Source organism: Somniosus microcephalus, chromosome 3 (genome assembly GCF_052327205.1).
Source record: "Somniosus microcephalus isolate GS21.2 chromosome 3, FLI_Smic_1.0, whole genome shotgun sequence".
NCBI lineage: Eukaryota > Metazoa > Chordata > Chondrichthyes > Squaliformes > Somniosidae > Somniosus > Somniosus microcephalus.
In genome coordinates, this window is record NC_140989.1 from 28,116,259 (window position 1) to 28,139,279 (window position 23,021).

The 23,021-nt window shown below is 50.3% G+C and overlaps 1 protein-coding gene across 1 annotated transcript in view; it reads right to left on the reverse strand.

Annotated features, from left to right (window-relative positions):
* Positions 1 to 12,172: 12,172 nt before the first annotated feature.
* Positions 12,173 to 23,021, reverse strand: part of LOC147120931 (5-hydroxytryptamine receptor 1D) — a 50,197-nt gene continuing 39,348 nt past the window's right edge. Inside the window, exon 3 of the mRNA XM_085979759.1 lies at positions 12,173 to 16,073. Within this exon, the coding sequence (XP_085835885.1) occupies positions 14,769 to 16,073 (1,305 nt within the window). The 3' untranslated portion in view covers positions 12,173 to 14,768. The remainder of the gene's footprint in view (positions 16,074 to 23,021) is intronic.

Consider the following 23,021-nt stretch of genomic DNA (forward strand, 5'->3'; position numbering starts at 1 on the left):
ACAACCCCACCCCTTCCAACCCCCCCACCTCACCCCGTCCAACCCCCCTACCTCACCCCGTCCAACTCCCCCACCCCACCCCTTCCAACCCCCCCACCTCACCCCTTCCAACCCCCCCACCTCACCCCGTCCAACTCCCCCACCTCACCCCTTCCAACTCCCCCCACAACCCCACCCCTTCCAACCCCCCCACCTCACCCCGTCCAACCCCCCCACCTCACCCCGTCCAACCCCCCCACCTCACCCCGTCCAACTCCCCCACCCCACCCCTTCCAACCCCCCCACCCCACCCCTTCCAACCCCCCCACCCCACCCCTTCCAACCCCCCCACCCCACCCCTTCCAACTCCCCCACCTCACCCCTTCCATCCCCCCCACCTCACCCCATCCAACCTCCCCAACCTCACCCCGTCCAACCTCCCCACCTCACCCCGTCCAACTCCCCCAACCTCACCCCTTCCAACCCCCCCAACCTCACCCCTTCCAACCCCCCCACCTCACCCCTTCCAACCCCCCCACCTCGCCCCTTCCATCTCCCCCACCTCGCCCCTTCCATCTCCCCCACCTCACCCCTTCCAACCCCCCCACCTCACCCCTTCCAACCCCCCCACCTCACCCCTTCCAACCCCCCCACCTCACCCCTTCCAACCCCCCCACCTCACCCCTTCCAACCCCCCCACCTCACCCCTTCCAACCCCCCCACCTCACCCCTTCCATCCCCCCCACCTCACCCCTTCCAACCCCCCCACCTCACCCCTTCCAACCCCCCCACCTCACCCCTTCCAACCCCCCCACCTCACCCCTTCCAACCCCCCACCTCACCCCTTCCAACCCCCCCACCTCACCCCTTCCATCTCCCCCACCTCACCCCTCCCAACTCCACTGTTAAGTCTGTGTGTTATAGTGAGAATTACTACACAGACCACAAGAGTAACTTCAACAGGTCTTTACTGGTTGGAGGTCGGACTATACTGAATACAATATTATTACACTGCTTATATACCGGTGTGGTCACCACCGGTATTACGTATACAGCAGCCAAAGAAAGTAGTACCTTTCTTAAGGTGGACCTGGCTTAAGTTTTCTTAAGGTGGAACAGGTTACATACACCACAATCCTCCCTTTTTAGCTTAACAGTCATATCCCCAAATAACATAACATATATACATATATAACTTCAGGTATAACAGTTCAAAGGTTCAGTCTCTCAGGAGGCTTTCTGATTCGGCTTGGATAACGCCTTTCAGTGGTCTCTGATTCTTGTTGTTGAGGTGCCTCCTCTAGTTGGTTGCCAATGTATTGGGTGTCATCATCATCAAATACATTCTCGGCCGAGGTAGATGCTTCAGGTTCATGAACGTCTTCCACAGCTGTCTCTGTCACAACCATGGGTTCGACCCTTGCTCTCGACTCTACCAGTTGATCCGCATGACGCCTTATCACATTATGACCAATATCTACGGTGTACATCAGAGGTCCTTGTCTGGCCCGGATTGTTCCGGACTGCCATTTGTCGTTTCCATAGCCCCTTGCCATCACTGGTTGTCCTACGTCGAAAGTTCGAGTGGTCTTGCTGTTAATATGCCGAAACTGTTTGTTTTCCACTTCCCTCCGCACATTTGGTTTTAACAAGTCCAACTTGGACCGCAACCTCCTGTTATAAAACATCATAGCGGGACTTTGGTTAGTCACGGCATGATCGGCGTTTCTATATGACATCAGGAACTTATCGACCTTGTGTTGCAGCGGAATCTGATCATCATTCATGGCCTTAATAGCCTTTTTGAATGTCTGGACAAATCTTTCAGCCAACCCGTTTGTCGCCGGATGATATGGGGCAGAGGTATAATGTTTAACTCCATTCTTCTTTAAGAATTGTTGGAATTCTTCCGATACAAACTGTGGTCCGTTGTCCGAACAGATCTGTTCTGGCAATCCGTTCCTTGCGAATATTGTTCTTAACACCGCAATTGTCTTTTCTGAAGTAGTGGTATTCATTTTGATGACTTCTGGCCATTTGGAATGTGCGTCCACCGCGATTAGGAACATGGAGTCCATGAATGGACCAGAAAAGTCAATGTGTACGCGTTGCCATGGGGCTGAAGGCCATTCCCATGGGTGTAGCGATGCTATCGGAGGTGCATTTTGCACTTTTTGACACCCAGCGCAGCTTTTCGTTAACTCCTCAATCTGTTGGTCAATACCCGGCCACCATACGTAAGCCCTAGCAAGACTTTTCATTTTAACTCCCCCCAGATGACCTTCATGTAGTTCTTTTAAAACTCTTTCCCTTAACTTGGGAGGAATAATCACTCTTGTCCCGTACATCAAAGTACCATGGTAGACGGACAGCTGGTCTCGCCTTGCCGAGAATGCCGGTAACAGAGGATCACCCCGTGTTGGCCATCCTTTCACTGTCACCTCGTAGACTCTGGACAGTGTCGGGTCGTTCCTGATTTCTCTTTCAGTCTGTTGAGCATCAGTTCCAAGTTAGCGAGATGCTGTTCATCACCATCACCTGTGATCAGAATGTCGTCCAGGTAACATTGTGTACCTGGAATTCCCTGTAATACCTGCTCCATGGCCCTCTGCCAAATTGCTGGAGCCGATGCCACACCAAAAACCAGCCTATTGTACCGGTACAACCCTTGATGCGTGTTGATCGTGAGGTATTGGCGTGACTCTTCTTCAACCTCCATCTGCAAGTACGCCTGCGCCAGGTCTATCTTGGTGAAGTGTTCCCCGCCAGACAGTGAAGCGAAAATATCCTCAATCCGTGGAAGCGGATACTGCACCGTGTGAAGCACCGGATTAACGGTGATCTTGAAATCTCCACAGATGCGAACCTACCCTGGATCTCCTGGCTTATTGTTTGCAGGACGTTTCATAACGGAAACAATGGGCGTAGCCCACTCACTCCAATCTACTTTAGACAGTACCCCTGAACGTTCTAGTGCTTCCAGCTCTGCTTCAACCGCAGGTCGTATTGCATAGGGTACCGATCTGGCTTTAAAAAATTTTGGTTGTGCATGTTCATCAATCTTGATGTTTGCCGTAATTCCTCTGTGTGTTCCCAGTCCCGGCTGGAACACCTCTTTAGCCTCATCCAATATTCTGGACAATCGTTTAGGTTTGACAGCTGTTTCCCCGGAATCTACCGTTAGTGCTTTCAAGGAGTGCCAGTCCATATTCATTTTCCTAATCCACTCCCGTCCTAGTAGTGGTGGACCTCCTTCAGGTAGCACATATAAGTCCATTACTTGGCTTCCTTCGCCCTTGTGGACCACTTCTACCTCTATTTTTCCGATGGGGTACACTCTTTGCCCCGTGTACGTTTTCAATATAATCTCCGTATCCTGTAAGGGAATATGTTGGAATAACCTTCTGTAATCTTTCTTATTCATGACCGTCAATGCCGATCCACTGTCCAATTCCATTTTTACTTGGACTCCTGCTATCTTAAGAGTGACCCAAATTGTCTGGAGGTCTGTATCCTTACCAACGTTGTGTATTCTTAAGCTATCCAGCTCATTACTGCTAGCGTCTGAATCTGACTTCTGTTCAGTCAAACTGTTCTTTGTCACCTTGTGTACCTTTGCATATTTTCCTTGCGGTGACTTTTTATTGCTGGTCTTCTTTCCTGACCGGCATACTTTAGCTATGTGGCCAAACCTGCCACACGTTCTGCATTCTTGGTTTTTAAACCAACACTGGTTCTGATCGTGCGTTGTCTTTCCACAATGATAACATTTGACAGAACTCAAACCCAATTTGTTTGTACCGAGTTCCGGTGGCCGTAGTTGCATTACTGCCATGCCTCTCGCTGCGGCCTCGTGTGCTGTTGCCATCGTGACCGCCTTCTCGAGAGACAGCTTATTCTCCTCGAGCAGTCGCCTTTGTGTATCCTGTTTAAATAAACCACACACAAATCTATCTCGAAGTGCCTCTGTCAGTCCCGTTCCAAACTGACAATATTTTGCTAGCTTACGTAATTCCATCAAATATTCAGCATTGCTTTCATTTTGCCGCTGTCTTCTATCGTAAAATTTAAATCGTTCCGCTAGCATCAGCGGCGTGGGGCTAAGATGATTTTTTAGGACAGTAACAATCTGTTCGAACGTCTTATCCGCCGGTTCATCTGGTGATAACAGGTGTTTCAATTGCCCGTATGTCTTCGCACCCATTAAGTTTAGTAATGTTAGTGCTTTATCTGTCTCAGGAATTTTATTTGCCTTACAATAATTTTGTATGTGTTCTACATACATAGCCCAGTCCTCTATATCACTGTCGAAGGCATTAATGTTGCCATGTTTAGGCATCGTAGCAATTTATCGTATTTTTAATGTTATCTAAGATGGCGGCTTCCCGCTGGTGCCGTCGTCCTCCGCCCACAAAATGGCAGTTTTCCCGCGCTTGGCGGTCTTCACCCGTCCCCCGACGCTGTCTACGCTTCACCGCGGCTCTCGCGCCTTCAGTTTCCCCAGACGCTGCGCCTTTAGCCCGAATGCGGCCCTTATCTCCGGTCGCGATCGATGTCCCGCGCTGCGCCTCTCGCTCAAAAGCGGCCCGGCCCTTATCTCTGGTCGCGATCGACCTCACCGCCCTTATTCCTCCATCTTCCCAGCCCCGTCTGTACAGCCAACGCGGTTGACTTTCTGTCGCGTCGCTGCCCGGCTTACCCACCACGAGGCAGTAGAAGAAGCTGACAGTCGCTGATGGAGGCTTCGAGGTCAGGATGTCTTCTGCACTCCGGTTGCTCGATGCCTGCCGCTCGACGTGTCTTCCCGTAGGTGATGAGGGTGGAAACCTCTCTTCGACGTCCTGTCTGTGGACGAAGTCGCCGTGGAAATTACTGCAGCAGGGTAAGAATCGGACTCGTCGCCACTGTTAAGTCTGTCTGTTATAGTGAGAATTACTACACAGACCACAAGAGTAAATTCAACAGGTCTTTACTGGTTGGAGGTCGGACTATACTGAATACAATATTATTACACTGTGCTTATATACCGGTGTGGTCACCACCGGTATTACGTATACAGCAGCCAAAGAAAGTAGTACCTTTCTTAAGGTGGACCAGGCTTAAGTTCTCTTAAGGTGGAACAGGTTACATACACCACATCCCCCACCTCACCCCTCCCAACCCCCCTCACCTCACCCCTCCCAACCCCCCCCACCTCACCCCTCCCAACCCCCCCCACCTCACCCCTCCCAACCCCCCCACCTCACCCCTCCCAAACCCCCCCAACTCACCCCTCCCAACTCCCCCACCTCACCCCTCCCAACACCCCCACCTCGCCCCTCCCATCCCCCCCACCTCGCCCCTCCCTCCTCCCCCACCCCAACCCCCCCACCTCCTCCCCCACCCCAACCCCCCCACCTCGCCCCTCCCATCTCCCCCACCCCGCCCCTCCCAACACCCCCACCCCGCCCCTCCCACCCCACCCCTCCCCAACCCCCCACCCCACCCCTCCCAACCCTCCCACCCCACCCCTCCCAACCCCCCCACACCAACCCCCCCACCACACGCCTCCCAACCCCCCCACCCCACTCCTTCCAACCCCGCCACCTCACCCCTTCCATCCCCCCCACCTCACCCCTTCCAACCCCCCCACCTCACCCCTTCCAACCCCCCCCACCTCACCCCTTCCAACCCCCCCACCTCACCCCTTCCAACTCCCCACCTCAGCCCTTCCAACCCACCCACCTCACCCCTTCCAACCCCCCCACCCCACCCCTTCCAACCTTCCAACCCCCCCCACCCCACCCCACCCCTCCAACCCCCCCACCCCACCCCACCCCTTCCAACCACCCCACCCCCACCCCTTCCAACCCCCCCACCCCACCCCTTCCAACTCCCCCACCTCACCCCTCCCAACCCCCCCACCTCACCCCTCCCAACCACCTCACCCCTCCCAACCCCCCCACCCCTCCCAACCCCCCCCACCCCACCCAACCCCCCCACCCCACCCCTCCCAACCCCCCCACCCCCACCCCTCCCAACCCCCCCACCCCACCCCTCCCAACCCCCCCACCCCTCCCAACCCCCCCACCCCACCCAACTCCCCCACCTCACCCCTCCCAACCCCCCCACCCCACCCCTCCCAACTCCCCCACCTCACCCCTCCCAACTCCCCCACCTCACCCCTCCCAACTCCCCCACCCCACCCCTCCCAACCCCCCCCCTCCCCCCCACCCCACCCCCCACCCCTCCACCCCACCCCTCCCCCCCACCCCACCCCTCCACCCACCCCCCCACCCCACCCCTCCACCCCACCCCTCCCAACCCCCCCACCCCACCCCTCCCAACCCCCCCACCTCACCCCTCCCAACCCCCCCACCTCACCCCTCCCAACCCCCCCACCTCACCCCTCCCAACTCCCCCACCTCACCCCTCACAACTCCCCCACCTCACCTCCCCCACCTCACTCCTCCCAACTCCCCCACCTCACCCCTCCCACCTCCCCCACCTCACCTCCCCCACCTCACCCCTCCCATCTCCCCCACCTCACCCCTCCCAACCCCCCCACCTCACCCCTCCCAACCCCCCCACCTCACCCCTCCCATCTCCCCCACCTCACCCCTCCCATCTCCCCCACCTCACCCCTCCCATCTCCCCCACCTCACCCCTCCCATCTCCCCCACCTCACCCCTTCCAACCCCCCCACCTCACCCCTTCCATCTCCCCCACCTCACCCCTTCCATCTCCCCCACCTCACCCCTTCCAACCCCCCCACCTCACCCCTTCCAACCCCCCCACCTCACCCCTTCCATCTCCCCCACCTCACCCCTTCCATTCCATCTCCCCCACCTCACCCCTTCCATTCCATCTCCCCCACCTCACCCCTTCCATTCCATCTCCCCCACCTCACCCCTTCCATCTCCCCCACCTCACCCCTTCCATCTCCCCCACCTCACCCCTTCCAACCCCCCCACCTCACTCCTTCCAACCCCCCCACCTCACTCCTTCCAACCCCCCCACCTCACCCCTTCCATCTCCCCCACCTCACCCCTTCCAACCCCCCCACCTCACCCCTTCCATCTCCCCCACCTCACCCCTTCCATCTCCCCCACCTCACCCCTTCCAACCCCCCCACCTCACCCCTTCCAACCCCCCCACCTCACCCCTTCCAACCCCCCCACCTCACCCCTTCCATCTCCCCACCTCACCCCTTCCATTCCATCTCCCCCACCTCACCCCTTCCATTCCATCTCCCCCACCTCACCCCTTCCATTCCATCTCCCCCACCTCACCCCTTCCATCTCCCCCACCTCACCCCTTCCATCTCCCCCACCTCACCCCTTCCATCTCCCCCACCTCACCCCTTCCAACCCCCCCACCTCACCCCTTCCAACCCCCCCACCTCACCCCTTCCATCTCCCCCACCTCACCCCTTCCATTCCATCTCCCCCACCTCACCCCTTCCATTCCATCTCCCCCACCTCACCCCTTCCATTCCATCTCCCCCACCTCACCCCTTCCATCTCCCCCACCTCACCCCTTCCATCTCCCCCACCTCACCCCTTCCATCTCCCCCACCTCACCCCTTCCATCTCCCCCACCTCACCCCTTCCAACCCCCCCACCTCACTCCTTCCAACCCCCCCACCTCACTCCTTCCAACCCCCCCACCTCACCCCTTCCATCTCCCCCACCTCACCCCTTCCAACCCCCCCACCTCACCCCTTCCAACCCCCCCACCTCACCCCTTCCAACCCCCCCACCTCACTCCTTCCAACCCCCCCACCTCACCCCTTCCAACCCCCGCCACCTCACCCCTTCCATAAAGAGTTCAATGTGCCCTAGAATGTAAGACGGGATACTTTGATTTTTAAATGTGCTTTATTCAGCCCAGTGGATTGAAATGGCCCAATCAGTGGTACGGTAGTACCGTTCAACAGTAGTTCTGTGAGTCTTGTTTCTCACACTGACTATTTAAATAAGTGTTATAATTAGCAGTAACTAGTGACTCACCCAGTCAAAATGTGACACTTACATAAAACTCAGTAAAAGGGGAGAAAGCGTGAAACACAGACATGGTGATGACGAGCAGCAAGTTAAACCTGTACTGAAAATGTCAACGACATAATTCCTGGTCGGCCATTGCTAATCTATTACCGGTCATGGTTGGAAACAACCTTGCTAAGAAACTGGCTATTTTTCCTTTCAAGTTAGGCAAAATGCTGCCATTTTGAAATTCACTTTAGTGAAAAGCCTCCCCCCCTTTTTTCCCCTTTAAAAAGGGAGAAATTCTGGGATTTTTTTCCTGCACTGTTACTAATGTCGACACAGAAATATCATTGGCGTGAGCGAAAAGGGAATAGAAAGATATGCTGAAAGACTGAGATGAGGTAGATGGAAGGGGAGGAGACTTGTGTGGCATATAAACACCAGCACAGGCTGGTTGGGCTAAATGGACTGTTCCTGTGCTATAATTCTATGTAATCGGCTTTCTTTTGTTTTCGTTCCTGGGATGTGGGCGTCGCTGGCTAGGCCAGCATTTATTGCCCATTCCGTTGTTTGAGCAGGAGTAGGCCATTCGGCCCCTTGAGCCTGCTCCGCCATTTAATGAGATCATGGCTGATCATCCAAACTCAGTACCCTGTCCCTGCCTTCTCCCCATATCCCTTGATCCCTTTAGCCTTAAGAAATATATCTAACTCCTTCTTGAATATATTTAATGAATTGGCCTCAACTGCCTTCTGTGGTAGAGAATTCCACAGGTTCACCACTCTCTGGGTGAAGAAATTCCTCCTTATCTCTGTCCTAAATGGCTTACCCCTTATCCTTAGACTGTGACCCCTGGTTCTGGCCACCCCCCACCATCGGGAACATCCTTCCTGCATCTAGTCTGTCTAGTCCTGTTAGAATTTTATAAGTTTCAATGAGATCCCCTCTCATTCTTCTAAACTCCAGCAAATACAAGCCCAATCGACCCAATCTCTCCTCATACGTCATTCCTGCCATCCCAGGTATCAGTCTGGTGAATCTTCGCTGCACTCCCTCCATGGCAAAAACATCCTTCCTCAGATAAGATGACCAAAACTGCACACAATACTCAAGGTGTGGTCTCACCAAGGCCCCATACAACGGCAGCAAGACATCCTTGCTCCTGTACTCAAATCCTCTCGCTATGAAGGCCAACATACCATTTGCCTTCTTAACTGCCTGCTGCACCTGCGTGCTTACCTTCAGCGACTGGTGCACAAGGACACCCAGGTCTCGTTGTACTTCCCCTTCTCCCAATCTATTGCCGTTCAGATAATAAGCTGCCTTCCTGTTTTTGCCACCAAAGTGGATAGCCTCGCATTTATCCACATTATACTGCATCTGCCATGCATCTGCCCAATCACCCAACCTGTCCAAATCATACTGGAGTTTCTCGGCATCCTCCTCACAGCACACATGCCCACCCAGCTTTGTGTCGTCTGCAAACTTGGAGATATTACATCTAATCCTCTCATCTAGATCATTAATATATATTGTGAATAGCTGGGGTCCAAGGACCGATCTCTGCGGTACCCCACTAGTCACTGCCTGCCACTCGGAAAAAGACCCGTTTATTCCAACTCTTTTGTTTCCTGTCTGCCAATCAGTTCTCTATCCAAGTCAGTACCTTACCCCCAATCCCATGTGCTTTAACTTTGCACGCTAATCTCTTATGCGGGATCGTATCGAAAGCCTTCTGAAAGTCCAAATACACCACATCCACTTGTTCTCCCTTATCTATTCTACCAGTTACATCCTACTCTGGAGCTTGTTTCGAACTTCTGCATGCTAGCAATTGGGTTGTTTCTTGGTCATTTGCACTCTGCATTGCCCTGCGTGAGATAGTCAGCAGCACCACTACTGAAAACCAGTATGATCACTGGCTCATTGAAATGCACCAACATAGTGCAAGTACAGTTGAAATTACCGCCATCACGAACCGAGGACGATCAATTAATGCATTCGTATGACATTCCTCCATCCACTATTTTAACTAAAGCGGTAAGCCATCTAACACCTGCTTCAAAATAGAAAGATCGTGCGCATTTCACCACCTCAGGATGTTGTCCCAAAGCGCTTCACAGCCAGTGAAACACCAGACAGAAGAATGTCACATCAACGTGTTGTGTGCATTTATCTGACTGTGTCAGTAACGGGCAATTTCTATCTCCATGTCCTTACCTTAAAATAAGGCAAATCGTCACCACAAGTGAAAGTAATATGCATTTGAGTTAACTTGCCAACTATCAGCTGGAGTCAGGCTCCAGTGCACTTCCTGATCTCAAGAAAAGGCCACTGTAGCTGTAACAGACGCTGTATGACTGAAAGAGCGTCTCGCATGAATAGATGTGAACTGTAACTGGGATGAGCTGAAATTATGGTTGGTTTATGGTCACTTTGCAGGTGCAAGTATCACCAACGAGCACAATCACCCATTGTGCTCACCCGTGCCTGTATCTTGAGGGGTGACCAGGCGACTGAGGACCATGAGCTTCTTTGCCCAACCACTTTGTGTGCTGGATATTTGTGATTATATTTTTTTTAATTAACCCATCGCATATTTTGAAAAAGCCCCATTAAATGCATTTCCTGTCAGCCAATGCAGAGCCAATTGTACTCCTTAAGAAAATGAGAAAAGCCCTTTTCACCCATCAAGCCCATTCTCTTCATAGACTATGTACAATTTACCCTATCTCAACCCACTCAATTTCCTGAGAGAGATAATCAGTCAAAGTTAAAACCTCCACATAGATAAACCTCCGTGAGAAGTCCTCAAACAGCTCTCCAAGGTACTAATTTAACCCTACAACCCACACCGTTCAACTCTGGTCACTTCTTTGCCATCAGTAAGAGTCATTAAGGTTGAATTTCCTTGTCAGTTACGCCAGTAAGCCAGCGTATCCTGGGAGGATTGGGGGGGGTTGGGAAGGAAAATTGGGATGGGAAGCAGTTCCTCCGGACAACACTTCTACGATATACCACCAAATATGGGCGGATGTATTGCAGTGAGTGGCAAGTGACTGGGATATATATTTTCCACCACTTATACCTTAACAACACTAACAAGGACGGCTTTGCATTCCTGGCATTCATTTTCCATTCGTTTTATGGAATTCAATTAACTTTTTTTTTAAATCTCGTGAAACTTTGTCAAATGCCTTCTGAAAATCCAAGTAAATAGACATGAGTTTATGCTTGTAATTAGAATCACAGAAACTTACAGCACAGGAGGCCATTCGGCCCGTTGGGCCTGTGCTGGCTCTTTGAGCAGTCGTGCTCAGTCCCCCCCGCCCCCGCTTTTTGTCCCTAACCCTGTAAGTTGCTCATCCTCAAGTAAAATTATTTATGGAATCAGCTTCCGCCACCTTTTCAGGTCGAGCGTTCCAGATCCTGACAACTGAGTGAAAAATGTTCCCATCTCCCCTCTCGATCTTTTTCCAATGGTTTTAAATCTGTGACCTCTAGTTATTGACCCACGCTCCAGAAAAAAATACTTTTTCCCTATTTACTCTCTCAAAACCTCCGACACGATACATTTCTGATCACGACTGTACCATCAAGAGATTGAAAATCAGAGGTTAAGGCCACCCTTTGGCCACTACAAGGGCACACAACTGAATAGCCACGAGCTGGGAGCAGCTCCCTGCCCATTCTCTTATTTGGGAATAATGCACGATTTGGGAACTTGAAAGGATGACCCTTAAAATGGCAGCTGGAACCTGCGATTATTTTTCACGTGCAACTGCGGTGTAGCACTAACTTCTACAGGAATGTCTTGTCTTCGGCTCCATCATCACAAAGAAAGTCAAGCGGAAGGAGTCGGCTTATTTAAAAACCCGGACGGGCAGCCTGTAGTTTCCCCTCAGCAGCAAGCACCATGCTTTTCAGCCGCAAATATTAAATCATCAAGACGGAGATCGATAGATTCTTGGGCACTAAGATACGGGGACAGGGCGGGAAAGTGGAGTTAAGGTCGAGGTTCAGCCATGGTCTTATTGAATGGCGGAGCAGGATTGAGAGGCCGTCTGGCCTGCTCCTGCTCCTATTTCTTATGTTATTAAACGCAAGGAATCGTTCTCCTCGTTCAAAATCATAACGAAAGCGTAGCTGACCTTTAGAACATTTGACGCATAATAAATCAGCGGCCGGCCTGCCACATTAGTGAAGACTCACTGGGACCATCTGACCAGTTTTTGAAGCAATTTTATTATCAATTGAACCACAATCAGCTAAAATTCATACGGTCTCTCTTAACAAGAAAGGCACAGTGAGTTCCTCTGAGCAGACTGTTTGTGCTGTCGGGAGTACTTATCGACAAGGTTTGTCTGTACCCACTTTGTTTCATTTCGTGAGCCCGTCACCTAGCGACCCAACCAGCAATGACGCACAGGTTATTTGTGGAGAAAGAACTTTGAAGGGGGGGGTTCATTGTTACCTCTACGTGTTGCAGCTTTTAACCTTCAGTGTTTCAGGAATTGGTTTCAGGGCAGGCGTAGAAAACTTGAAACTGGACTGAAATTCACATTTAGGCAGAGGAACCGAGTCATTTTAAGTAAAACTATCGTTTGTAAAATATTTGACAACAACAACGACAACTGCTTGCATTAATAATAGCGCCTTCAATGTGGAAAAAAATGTCCCGAGGGGCAAAAGGAACAAAATGGACGGCCGAGCCGAAGAGGAATAATTGGGAAGGGCGACCAAAACCTTGGTCAATGACATGGGTTTTAGGGAGGGACTTGCTGGAGAGGGAGGTGGCGGGGTTTAGGGAGGGAATTCCAGAGTGTAACCCAGGGTAGCTGAAGGTATGGCCACTAATGGCAGAGAAAAGGAAGGGGGGGTGCGGGGGGGGACGGTAGGTGTACAAGAGGCCAGAATCAGAGGAGCGGAGAGTTTGGGGGTTGCAGCACTGGAGGAGGTTGGCGATATAGGAAAGGGCAAAGGCAGTGGAGGCAATTAAACATAAGAGTTTTACATTTGTGGTGTTGGGAGACCAGTTAGAACACCGGTAGGCGAGGATGGTTGTGATGGGTAAGTGTGACTTGGTGTGAGATTGGACACCAACAGCAGAGTTTTGAATGAGCTAAAGTTTAAGGACAGTGGAGGATGGGAGGTCAGCCAGGAGATCATGGGAGTAATGGAGCCTGGAGATAGCAACGGCATGAATGAGGGTTTCAACAGCAGCTGGACTCAGGTAAGAGGCAGGCAATGTTACAGAGGTGGAAGTGATGGAGAGGATATGGTGTTGGAAGCCCCACTCGAGGAGAATGAATTTGTGAACGGCCTGATTCAGTCTGAAGCAGTGGCTGAGGGCGGGGGGGGAGAGGGCAGAGTGAAGGGGATGGGGTGGGGGCCGAAGATGATGGTTTCAGTCTTGCCAATATTTAGCTGGAGGAAGTTCCAGTTTATCCAAGACTGCATGTCGGACAGTCTGACAGCACAGAGACAGTGGAGGTGTTGAGAGAGGTGGTGCAGAGGTAGAGCTGGGTGTTAATTAGATGACATTGCTCTTTTAGCAGAGACAGTATCCCATTTAAAGTAATCGGGTTAACACTTCTATTACAATAGCAGAGGAATGTCATACAATGGGCTAATTAATTAGCTCATTAGAGTTAGGCCATTAACGCTTGTGCATAGGACCAGGAGTAGGCCATTTAGCCCCTTGAGTCTGTACCCATGAACATTAGCAGGTTTTGAACAGTCATCTCTAGCCTTGAATAACTTATCTTACCCTTAACACTAATCTAATGAAGGAATCTTAGAAACAACAACTCTAAGTGATTTCGGGTACACAACTCTTTTGTCTTAGCCCACCTCTAGCCTATTGAACGGAAATGTGGAGCTTGTCTTCAACCTCGTACCTCCAACCATACAAAAAAGAAGTTTGCTTTCATATTTATCAAACAAAACATTAAAATGCACAGATCAGCTTGACTGAAGGGAAGGATTTTTTTAAAGCCATGTACAATAAACTAGGGTTGGAGTCACATCATCTCAATCCCTCCACGAGATGTGCAGGAACCATCCAGTGAATGTGCAAAAGGTGTGTAAAATAGCACCATGTCAATGCTCACTGCCTCTATGTGTGGGACTGTGAGCGGTTTTGAAGTGTTGCATGCTCATGTCAACTGCGCTGTAATCAGCACAGACCAAATGTCACGTGAATTTCGCTGTAAAGGGGGCTGTGTGACAGAGATGGTTAGCACACTTGCCCTTTCACCTCTGCGATCTTGACCAAATTCAATATAGAGACTGGTGGGATGGGAGGTTAATTTTCCTTATTGGCCCTGGGTTTTTTCTCTTTTTTTTTTGCCTCTCCTGGGAGATTACGGGGCGGAGGGGGGGGGGGGGGTGGCGGGGTGGGTGCTGAGGGAGGAGGTGGGTGTGAAGGGGGTAGGAAGTGTCTAGTCATGATGCTCTGGCCATCATGAATGTGGGGCAGGCTTGATGGACCAGCTTGCCTTTTCCTGCCCATCAGTGTTATATGTTGTTGTGACTCTTTCTTCTACTCTCTCACTCTCTCTCTATTGGCCATCAAGGTTCTGTGTGAAATCAGTTTATGGCTGTGTGTGCATAGCACCTGTGCCATGAGTAGGGGCTGTTACGCTGCACCTTGTACTGGAACGTGAGATCTATCCCACCAGTGAGTCAATACCTGGCCTCCCTCAATGTGAAAGACTCATTGCTTTGGCACGTTCATGGTCTACGGGAGAGAAGACCGCCCCCCCACCGCCATAAGTGACATACAAGGTTCAAATATACGCAGCAATATTAAAAGTGTATCTACAAGTCAATTGCATCATTTTCAACCTTAACTATTATATTTCCAAATACATATGTAGAGGATTGTCTTTCACCGAATGTTTGTGATGGCAAGACCATGGTGTCAGCCTCTGGCGGAAGCTGTGGAACTTTCAAGTACTGTTTGGGAAGCGCCTCGGTCTTCAGGTCCCTTGGGTTGTCCGATACCCTGTCGCGTGGTACAAAGACCAGGGAATTAGCGGAGGCTGGGCCGGAGATCTGCGCCGACAGAAAGTCGTCCAAGTGCTCGTCTGGCCCGCTGTGGGGGAAGGAGCTGATGGAGAAGACGGAGCACGAGCGGGCATGCAGCCGCGGCTCCCGGGGGCTGACCTGGGTTATCCCCGTGGCGTTGGAGCTGGTCCGCCGCTGCTTGAACGGCGGCTGGGTGTGGAAGACGGAGGCGCTGCCCGCCTCCCGCCGGGGGCCCAGGCTGACCTTGGCCTCCAGCCGCTGCTGCCAGTGCCGCAGGGCCTTGCGGAACCTCTTGCTCAGCAGGGCGTACAGCAGAGGGTTGATGTCGGAGTTGAGCAGGGCCAGCCAGTGCACCGCCGTCACCACGCCGGGTGGGATGCTGGAGGGCCGCTGGCCGCCCAGGGCCGTCTCGATGGCCTGGACCAGGCCCACGATCTCGTAGGGCACCCAGCAGCAGAAGAAAGCGAAGATCACCATGAAGAGGCGGAAAGCCCCGTGATGCTCGCGGCCGGGGGAGCTGTACTTGGAGAAGATGTCCGGCCTCTTGCTGTGGGCCATGTGGTGGTGGCTCAGGTCGCAGCTGGCCCGAGCATCCTCGCACTGGTGCTCCGAGATGATCCGCGAGTTGACGCTGGCGATCAGCTCGGAGAAAGTCGGCCGGTCGGGAGCGCCCCGGCCCGCGGCCGCCACGTTGCGCTGCAGCTGGTTCTCAATGTCGTGGATCCTCTTGGCGTGGCCGCGGGCCACCTTCACTATCCTGACGTAGCAAAAGATCATGACGGAGGCGGGCAGCAGGAAGGAGAAGACGGTGACGAAGCCCGTATAGCTTAGGCTGTCGGTCCACTCCACCGAGCAGCTGTAGATGGCCGGCGAGTAGCCGAAGCGGCCCCAGCCCAACAGAGGAGGGCAGCTGCTGATGGCCGACTGCAGCCAGATCCAGACCACGGTGGCGACGGTCCGGCGCACGGTGCTCTGCGAGTTGTACTGCAGGCAGTCGATGATGGCGTGGTAACGGTCCAGGGCTATGGCGGCCAGGGTCAGCACTGAGGCTGTGCAGTAAACCGAGGAGGTGTAGCCCACGTAGAGACACAGGTCCTGCAGCCAGAGAGAAACAGGAAGAGTAAGGATCAATGCAAAGGGAAATGATTTGAAAAAGGACCATATCATTCCAAACAACAGAGGAACAGGAGTAAGCTATTCAGCCCCAATGAGCCTGTTCTATCATTCTACAGGAAACTTTGTGTTATCCGGAGGCTAAATGTCTGGCAAGCTCGAGCCACCGGTAAAAATCAGGAGCCGTTTTGTTAGGTTTTTTTTCTTCTCATGGCTTTTTTTTCCCCCAACAGTCAGGCTCTGCAAAGTCTCTCTGAAGCTGTTGCTAAGCGACAGAGACGCTTCCAAGGTACGGCCGACTGTTTAGAAGCTGTTGCTAAGCAACAGTGTTTGTTGCCAGATACGGAGCTGCTTCAACATTAACGCTAGTTTGTCCGGCAGTTTTGAGGGAACAGCAACAGCTCGGTCCCGGTCGGTGCCGGATAGCACAAAGTTTCCTGTATTAGAGTTATATAGCACAGAAACAAGCCATTTGGCCCAACGGGTCTGTGCTGGTGTTTATGCTCCACACCAGCCTCCTCCCACCTTACTTCATCTCACCCTATCAACCTATCCTTCTATTCCTTTCTCCCTCCATGTGTTTATCTCGCTTCCCCTTAAATGCCTCTGTGCTATTCGCCTCAACTACTCCCTGTGGTAGCAAGTTCCACATTCTATCCACTCTCTGGGTAAAGAAGATTTTCCTGAATTCCTTCTTGGATTTATTGGTCAATATCTTATATTTACAGCCCCTAGTTTTGGGCTCCCACACGAGTGGAAACAAAGACTGCGGGTCAGTGGCGAAGTGACGGCGATCGCCGCTGACCTCGAAGAAAGCTGGCCACTAAGATCTCGCGATCTCTGTGGCAAAAACGTGATGTTTCTCGATGTTAAATTGATTGTAGCGCTGTCAAAAACCGCCAATCACATTGAAGAATTCTCACAGATAGCAAAGCAGGAAATAAAAAGCACTGATTCAATTCACTTTTAAAAATTTTTACAGAGAGCAAAATAAAGATTGGGACATACACATGAGTTAAGATAGAAGCTGAAACATCATAAACAAGCTTAAAAAATATATATTTTTCATTATTTTTAAAAATCTAGTAATTTTCTATCATAATGGAGAAATTTGACACTACAATAAAAAAAAATCGTTTTTCAGGGTCAGAACGGTTGTTTAGCAGTCAATACTCTGTTAAAACCCCAGTTACACCTATTCCAACAAGGCTTAACTTTTAATGGGGTGTTTAACAGCGCAATTAGATCGGAAAAGCTTAAATTTTCGTCAGATCCACTGATTTCACTGATTGCCGGCTATGGGGAGATCCACAGCGTGGCCTGTGTCAGAGCAGGGAATGACTGACCGCAACTTCAGGATTTCCGCGTTTATCTGCGCACGTGCTAAATCCTGAAGTTACGGTCAGTTTCAGAGGAGCAATGACAGCGAATGCTGACAGTTCACCGTCATTACCCACCACAGAATCCGGGCCACCTTCTCTACGTCCACCCCATCAAACCCCTTTGTCATTTTAAAGTCCTCTGTCAGGTCACCCCTCAGCCTTCTCTTTTCTAGCCTATTCTTGATGGTTATAACCTCTCAGTTCTGGTATTATCCTTGTAAATCTTTCCTGCACCTTCCCCAGTGTCAGTTCACAGTAACTCCACGTGTGGTCTAACCAAGTTTCTGTAAAAGTTTAACATCACTTCTCTGCTTTTCAATTCTATTCCTCTAGAAATGGACCCCAAATTAGATCATGGCTGACCTGTACCTCAACTCCATCTGAAACATAGAAACATAGAAGATAGGAGCAGGAGTAGGCCATTCGGCCCCTCCAGCCTGCTCCGCCATTCAATGTGATCATGGCTGATCATCCAAATTCAGTACCCTGTCCCTGCCTTCTCCCCATATCCCTTGATCCCTTTAGCCTTAAGAAATATATCTAACTCCTTCTTGAATTGGCCTCAACTGCCTTCTGTGGTAGAGAATTCCACAGGTCCACCATTCTCTGGGTGAAGAAATTCCTCCTCATCTCAGTCCTAAATGGCTTACTCCTTATCCTTAGACTGTGACCCCTGGTTCTGGACACCCCGGCCATTGGGAACATCCTTCCTGCATCTAGTCTGTCTAGTCCTGTTAGAATTTTATAAGTTTCAATGAGATCCCCTCTCATTCTTCTAAACTCCAGCAAATATAAGCCCAATTGACCCAATCTCTCCTCATACGTCATTCCTGCCATCCTGCATTGGTTCCGTATCCCTTAATACCCTTGCCTAACAATATCTATCGATATCAGCCTTGAAATTTTCAATTGACCCCCCCAGCCTCAACAGCTTTTGGGGGAGAGAGTTCCATATTTCCACTACCCTTTGTGTGAGGAGGTGCTTCCTGACATCACCCCTGAACGGCTTGGCTCTAATTTGAAGGTTATGCCCCCTTGTTCTGAACTCCCCCCCCCCCCCCACCAGAGGAAATAGTTTCTCTCTATCAACCCAACAAATCCTTTAATCATCTTAAACACCTCGATTAGATCATCCCTTAATCTTCTATACTCAAGGAAATACAAGCCTAGTCTGTGCAAGCTGTCCTCATAATTTAAACTTCTTCGCCCCAGGAGGATCATTCTGGTGAATCTGCCTGGCATCCCTTTCAAGGCCAAGGCTGAGTAGCTGGGCCCAGCACTGAACACAATGCTCTAAATAGGGTCTAACCAGAGCTTCATATAACAAGGCTAAGTTCTGACCTGAACATAAGAATATAAGAATTAGGAGCAGGAGTCGGCCATACGGCCCCTCGAGCCTGCTCCGCCATTCAATAAGAACATGGCTGATCATCGACCTCAACTCCACTTTCCCGCCCCATCCCCATATCTCTCGATTCCCCGAGAGTCCAAAAATCTACCTATGGTTTCTTTTAAACCAAATTCTAAACCGTTAATATCCGCAGCCTCAGGGAAAATAAAAACTCCCTGTTGGGCTTCCCTGAAGGCTTAGTAAGTGCAACACCTGGTGTGACATCCAACAACAACAACTTGCATTTATATAGCGTCTGTAACATAGTGAAATGTCCCAAGGTGCCTCACAGGACAACATTTGACACCGAGCCACACAAGGAGATATTAGGGCAGTTGACTAAACAGCTTGGTCAAAGAGGTAGGTTTTAAGAAGCGTCTTAAAAGGAGAACTAGAACAACATCGATCAGGAAACTCTTTCTCTGTTGCAACAGCGGCTATTCCAAACATCCTCTACACCCTGACCGGGGGGGAGGGGGGGAATTATCCAGAATTCCTGATCACTATCTCGTTACCAGGTTTGGCTAACATGGCCGCTATAGAGAAATAACCTGCTCACGCTCACCTCCATAAGCTCACACAAGAATAATGGCCTCTAGAGCAAGGTATCGGAGTACAGTCAATACTCTGCTTGAGTCGGCGCCTAAGGAGGGTTGGGAAAGGGGAATGATGAAAAAAGTGAAAGCCCAATATCCAACTAAAAAAAGGACAGGTGAAATAAAGGTAAGATGGAATTCACTTCAGAATGACATAGAAACATAGAAACATAGAGATAGGAACAGGAGTAGGCCATTCGGCCCTTCGAGCCTGCTCCGCCATTCAATGAGATCATGGCTGATCTTCGTCTGAGATCATAGCTGATCTTACCAGTTCAGTACCCCGTCCCCGCCTTTTCTCCGTAACCCTTAATCCCCTTAGCCTTCAGAAATATATCCAATTCTCTCTTGAAAATATTTATTGAATTAGCCTTCGCAGCCCTCTGTGGCAGGGAATTCCACAGGCTCACCACTCTTTGAGTGAAGAAATTCTTCCTCATCTCTGTTTTAAATGATTTGCCCGCTATTTTTAGACTGTGGCCCCTGGTTCTGTGCTCCCCGGCCATTGGAAACATTCTCTCTGAATTCAGCCTGTCCAGGCCTGCCATAATTTTATATGTTTCGATGAGATCCCCTCTCAATCTTCTAAACTCCAGTGAGTACAAGCCCAAACTATTTAATCTCTCTTCGTAGGTCATTCCCGCCATTCCAGGTATCAGCCTGGTGAATCGCCGTTGCACTCTTTCCATGGCAAGAACATCCTTCCGCAGATGGGGCGACCAAAACTGTACACAATACTCCAGATGCGGTCTCACCAGCACCTTGTACAGCTGTAGTAAGGTATCCCTATTCCTATACTCGAACCCCCTTGATATGAAGGCCAACATACCATTTGCCTTCTTAATCGCCTGTTGCACCTGCATGCTCTCCTTCAGTGACTGGTGCACAAGAACACCCAGGTCCCTCTGCACTTCCCCATCTCCCAATCTATTGCCGTTTAGATAATAATCTACCCTCCTGTTTTTACCCCCAAAGTGGATAACCTCGCATTTATCCACATTATAGTGCATCTGCCACGTATCCGCCCATTCCCCCAACCTGTCCAAATCGCACTGTAGCCTCCTGACATCCTCATCAGAGCCCACCCCTCCTCCTAGTTTAGTGTCGTCAGCGAATTTGGAAATATTGCATCCAATTCCCTGATCCAGATCATTTATATATATTGTGAACAGCTGGGGTCCCAGGACAGATCCTTGCGGCACCCCGCTGGTCACTGCCTGCCACTCCGAAAACGAGCCGTTTATTCCAACTCTCTGTTTTCTATCCGCCAGCCAGTTCTCTATCCACGTTAATACTTTGCCCCCAATCCCATGAGCCTTAATTTTGCATGATAATCTTTTGTGTGGAACCTTATCGAAGGCTTTCTGGAAGTCAAGGTACACCACATCCACTGGCTCTCCCCCATCTATTTTACCAGTGACTTCCTCAAAAAATTCCAGCAGATTAGTCAAACACGATTTACCCTTTGTAAATCCATGTTGACTCTGTCCGATCCTTTCCCCATTTGTCAAGTGCTCCGCTATTTTATCCTTAATAATGGACTCTAGCATTCTGCCCACAACCGATGTAAGGCTTACTGGTCTATAATTCCCTGCTTTCTCTCTACCCCCCTTTTTAAATATTGGGGTAACATTAGCTACCCTCCAATCCACGGGTACTGTTCCCGAGTCAATGGAGTTCCGGAAGATGATCCTTAGAGCATCTGCTATCTCCAGGGCCACCTCCTTAAGTACCCTAGGATGTAGTTTATCAGGCCCCGGGGATTTGTCGGCCTTCAGTCCCCTCAACTTACCCAGCACCATATCCCTAGAGATACTAATTTCTGTCAGCTCCTCCCTCTCATTAGTCCCTATGTTTGCCGATATTCCTGGGAGGTTATTTGTGTCCTCCTTTGTGAATACAGAACCAAAGTATGAGTTTAATTGGTCTGCCATTTCCTTATTCTCCATTATATATTCTCCCGAATCGGACTGCAAGGGACCGACTTGGGATTTTACTAGTCTTTTCCTCCTGATATACCGATAAAAGCTTTTGCAGTCTGTCTTTATGTTTGCTGCAAGTTTACTTTCGTATTCTATTTTCCCCTTCCTGATTAATCCCTTTGTCCTCTTTTGCTGTATCTTGTACTGCCCCCAATCTTCCGGTCTGGTGCTTTTTTTTGCCAGTTGATATGCCCTTTTTTTTGATTTTATGCTGTCCCTAATTTCCCTCGTTATCCACGGTTGAGTCACCTTTTTAGGTTTATTTTTGTGCCAAACTGGTATAAACATGTTCTGGAATTCTTCCATTCTATCTTTGAATGCTTGCCATTGTCTATCCACTGTCAATCCCCCCAGAAACACCACCCAATCAATCTTACCCAATTCCCGTCTCATACCCTCGTAATTCCCTTTATTTAAGTTCTGGACCTTAGTCTCTGATTCAATTTCCTCACTCTCCATCTCGACTGAGAGCTCGATCATATTATGATCGCTCTGACCCAAGGGGCCTCGTACAAGAAGATGGAATCACAGCACAGGAGGCTGCCATTGTGCCTCTCCCAGATCTTCAACTGAAGGCTGCCTCCTCTAATTCCATTTCCTTGCCCTTTCCTCTTAACCATTTATATCCCAGCTTTTCAAATAATTACCCAATTTAATTTTAAGTGAGGTTATACAGTCTCTGCCTCAACGACCACTTGTGATACAGCGTTCCATGTTGTAATATCCGTCTAAGTGAAAAGAAATTGCTTCACTAACTTCTGTTGGTGAAGATGATAGATGGCACGGCATGCCGTCTGAATGGGAAATAAAGTTAAACCATGACGGGTCCCAACATGCACTCTTCTCATTCACAGCAAGAAAATACAAATTTTATTGAATAATCTGCTACACAACGATTATTCAGACACAGCGACAGAAGAGCAAATATTCTAATCAGTGCTTTGGGATTATTTATTAACTAATACACCATGGGAAAGATCGCAGTACAACAATACGCTTTAATATTGTGTGATGCACGTCTTGTGTGATAGCCTGAAGTCAATAGCTCAAAGCTCTTCCATCATCAGCAACAACAACTTGCATTTATATAGCGCCTTTAACGTAGTATAACGCCCCCCAAGGTGCCTCAGAGTAGCGTTATCAGACAGAAATTGACACCGAACCACATAAGGAGGTATTGGGACAGGTGACCAAAAGCTTGGTCAAAGTGGTAGGTTTTAAAGAGCGATTTAAAAGACGAGAGAGAGTTTGAGAGGCGGAGAGGTTTAGGAAGGAAATTCCCGAGCTTGGGGCCTAGGCAGCTGAAAGCACGGCCACCAATGGTGGAGCGAAGGAAATCGGGGATGCGCAAGACAGCGCCATTAGTCCTTAGTGCTTGCATGACTCAAAATGTTCCGAGTAGCGAGTCCCTAATCATTAAAGTAGGTTCAGTTCAGCATTAGATGTAACTAATTTAAGGTGAATTAGCTTTAAGACCAGAAAATAATATCCTAGGATATTAATGCATAGACCAGCTACTCACGGTGTTAACCATCCGAGCCATTGGAGGGAGCTAAGGTTCGGATTCTGTAACAAACCAA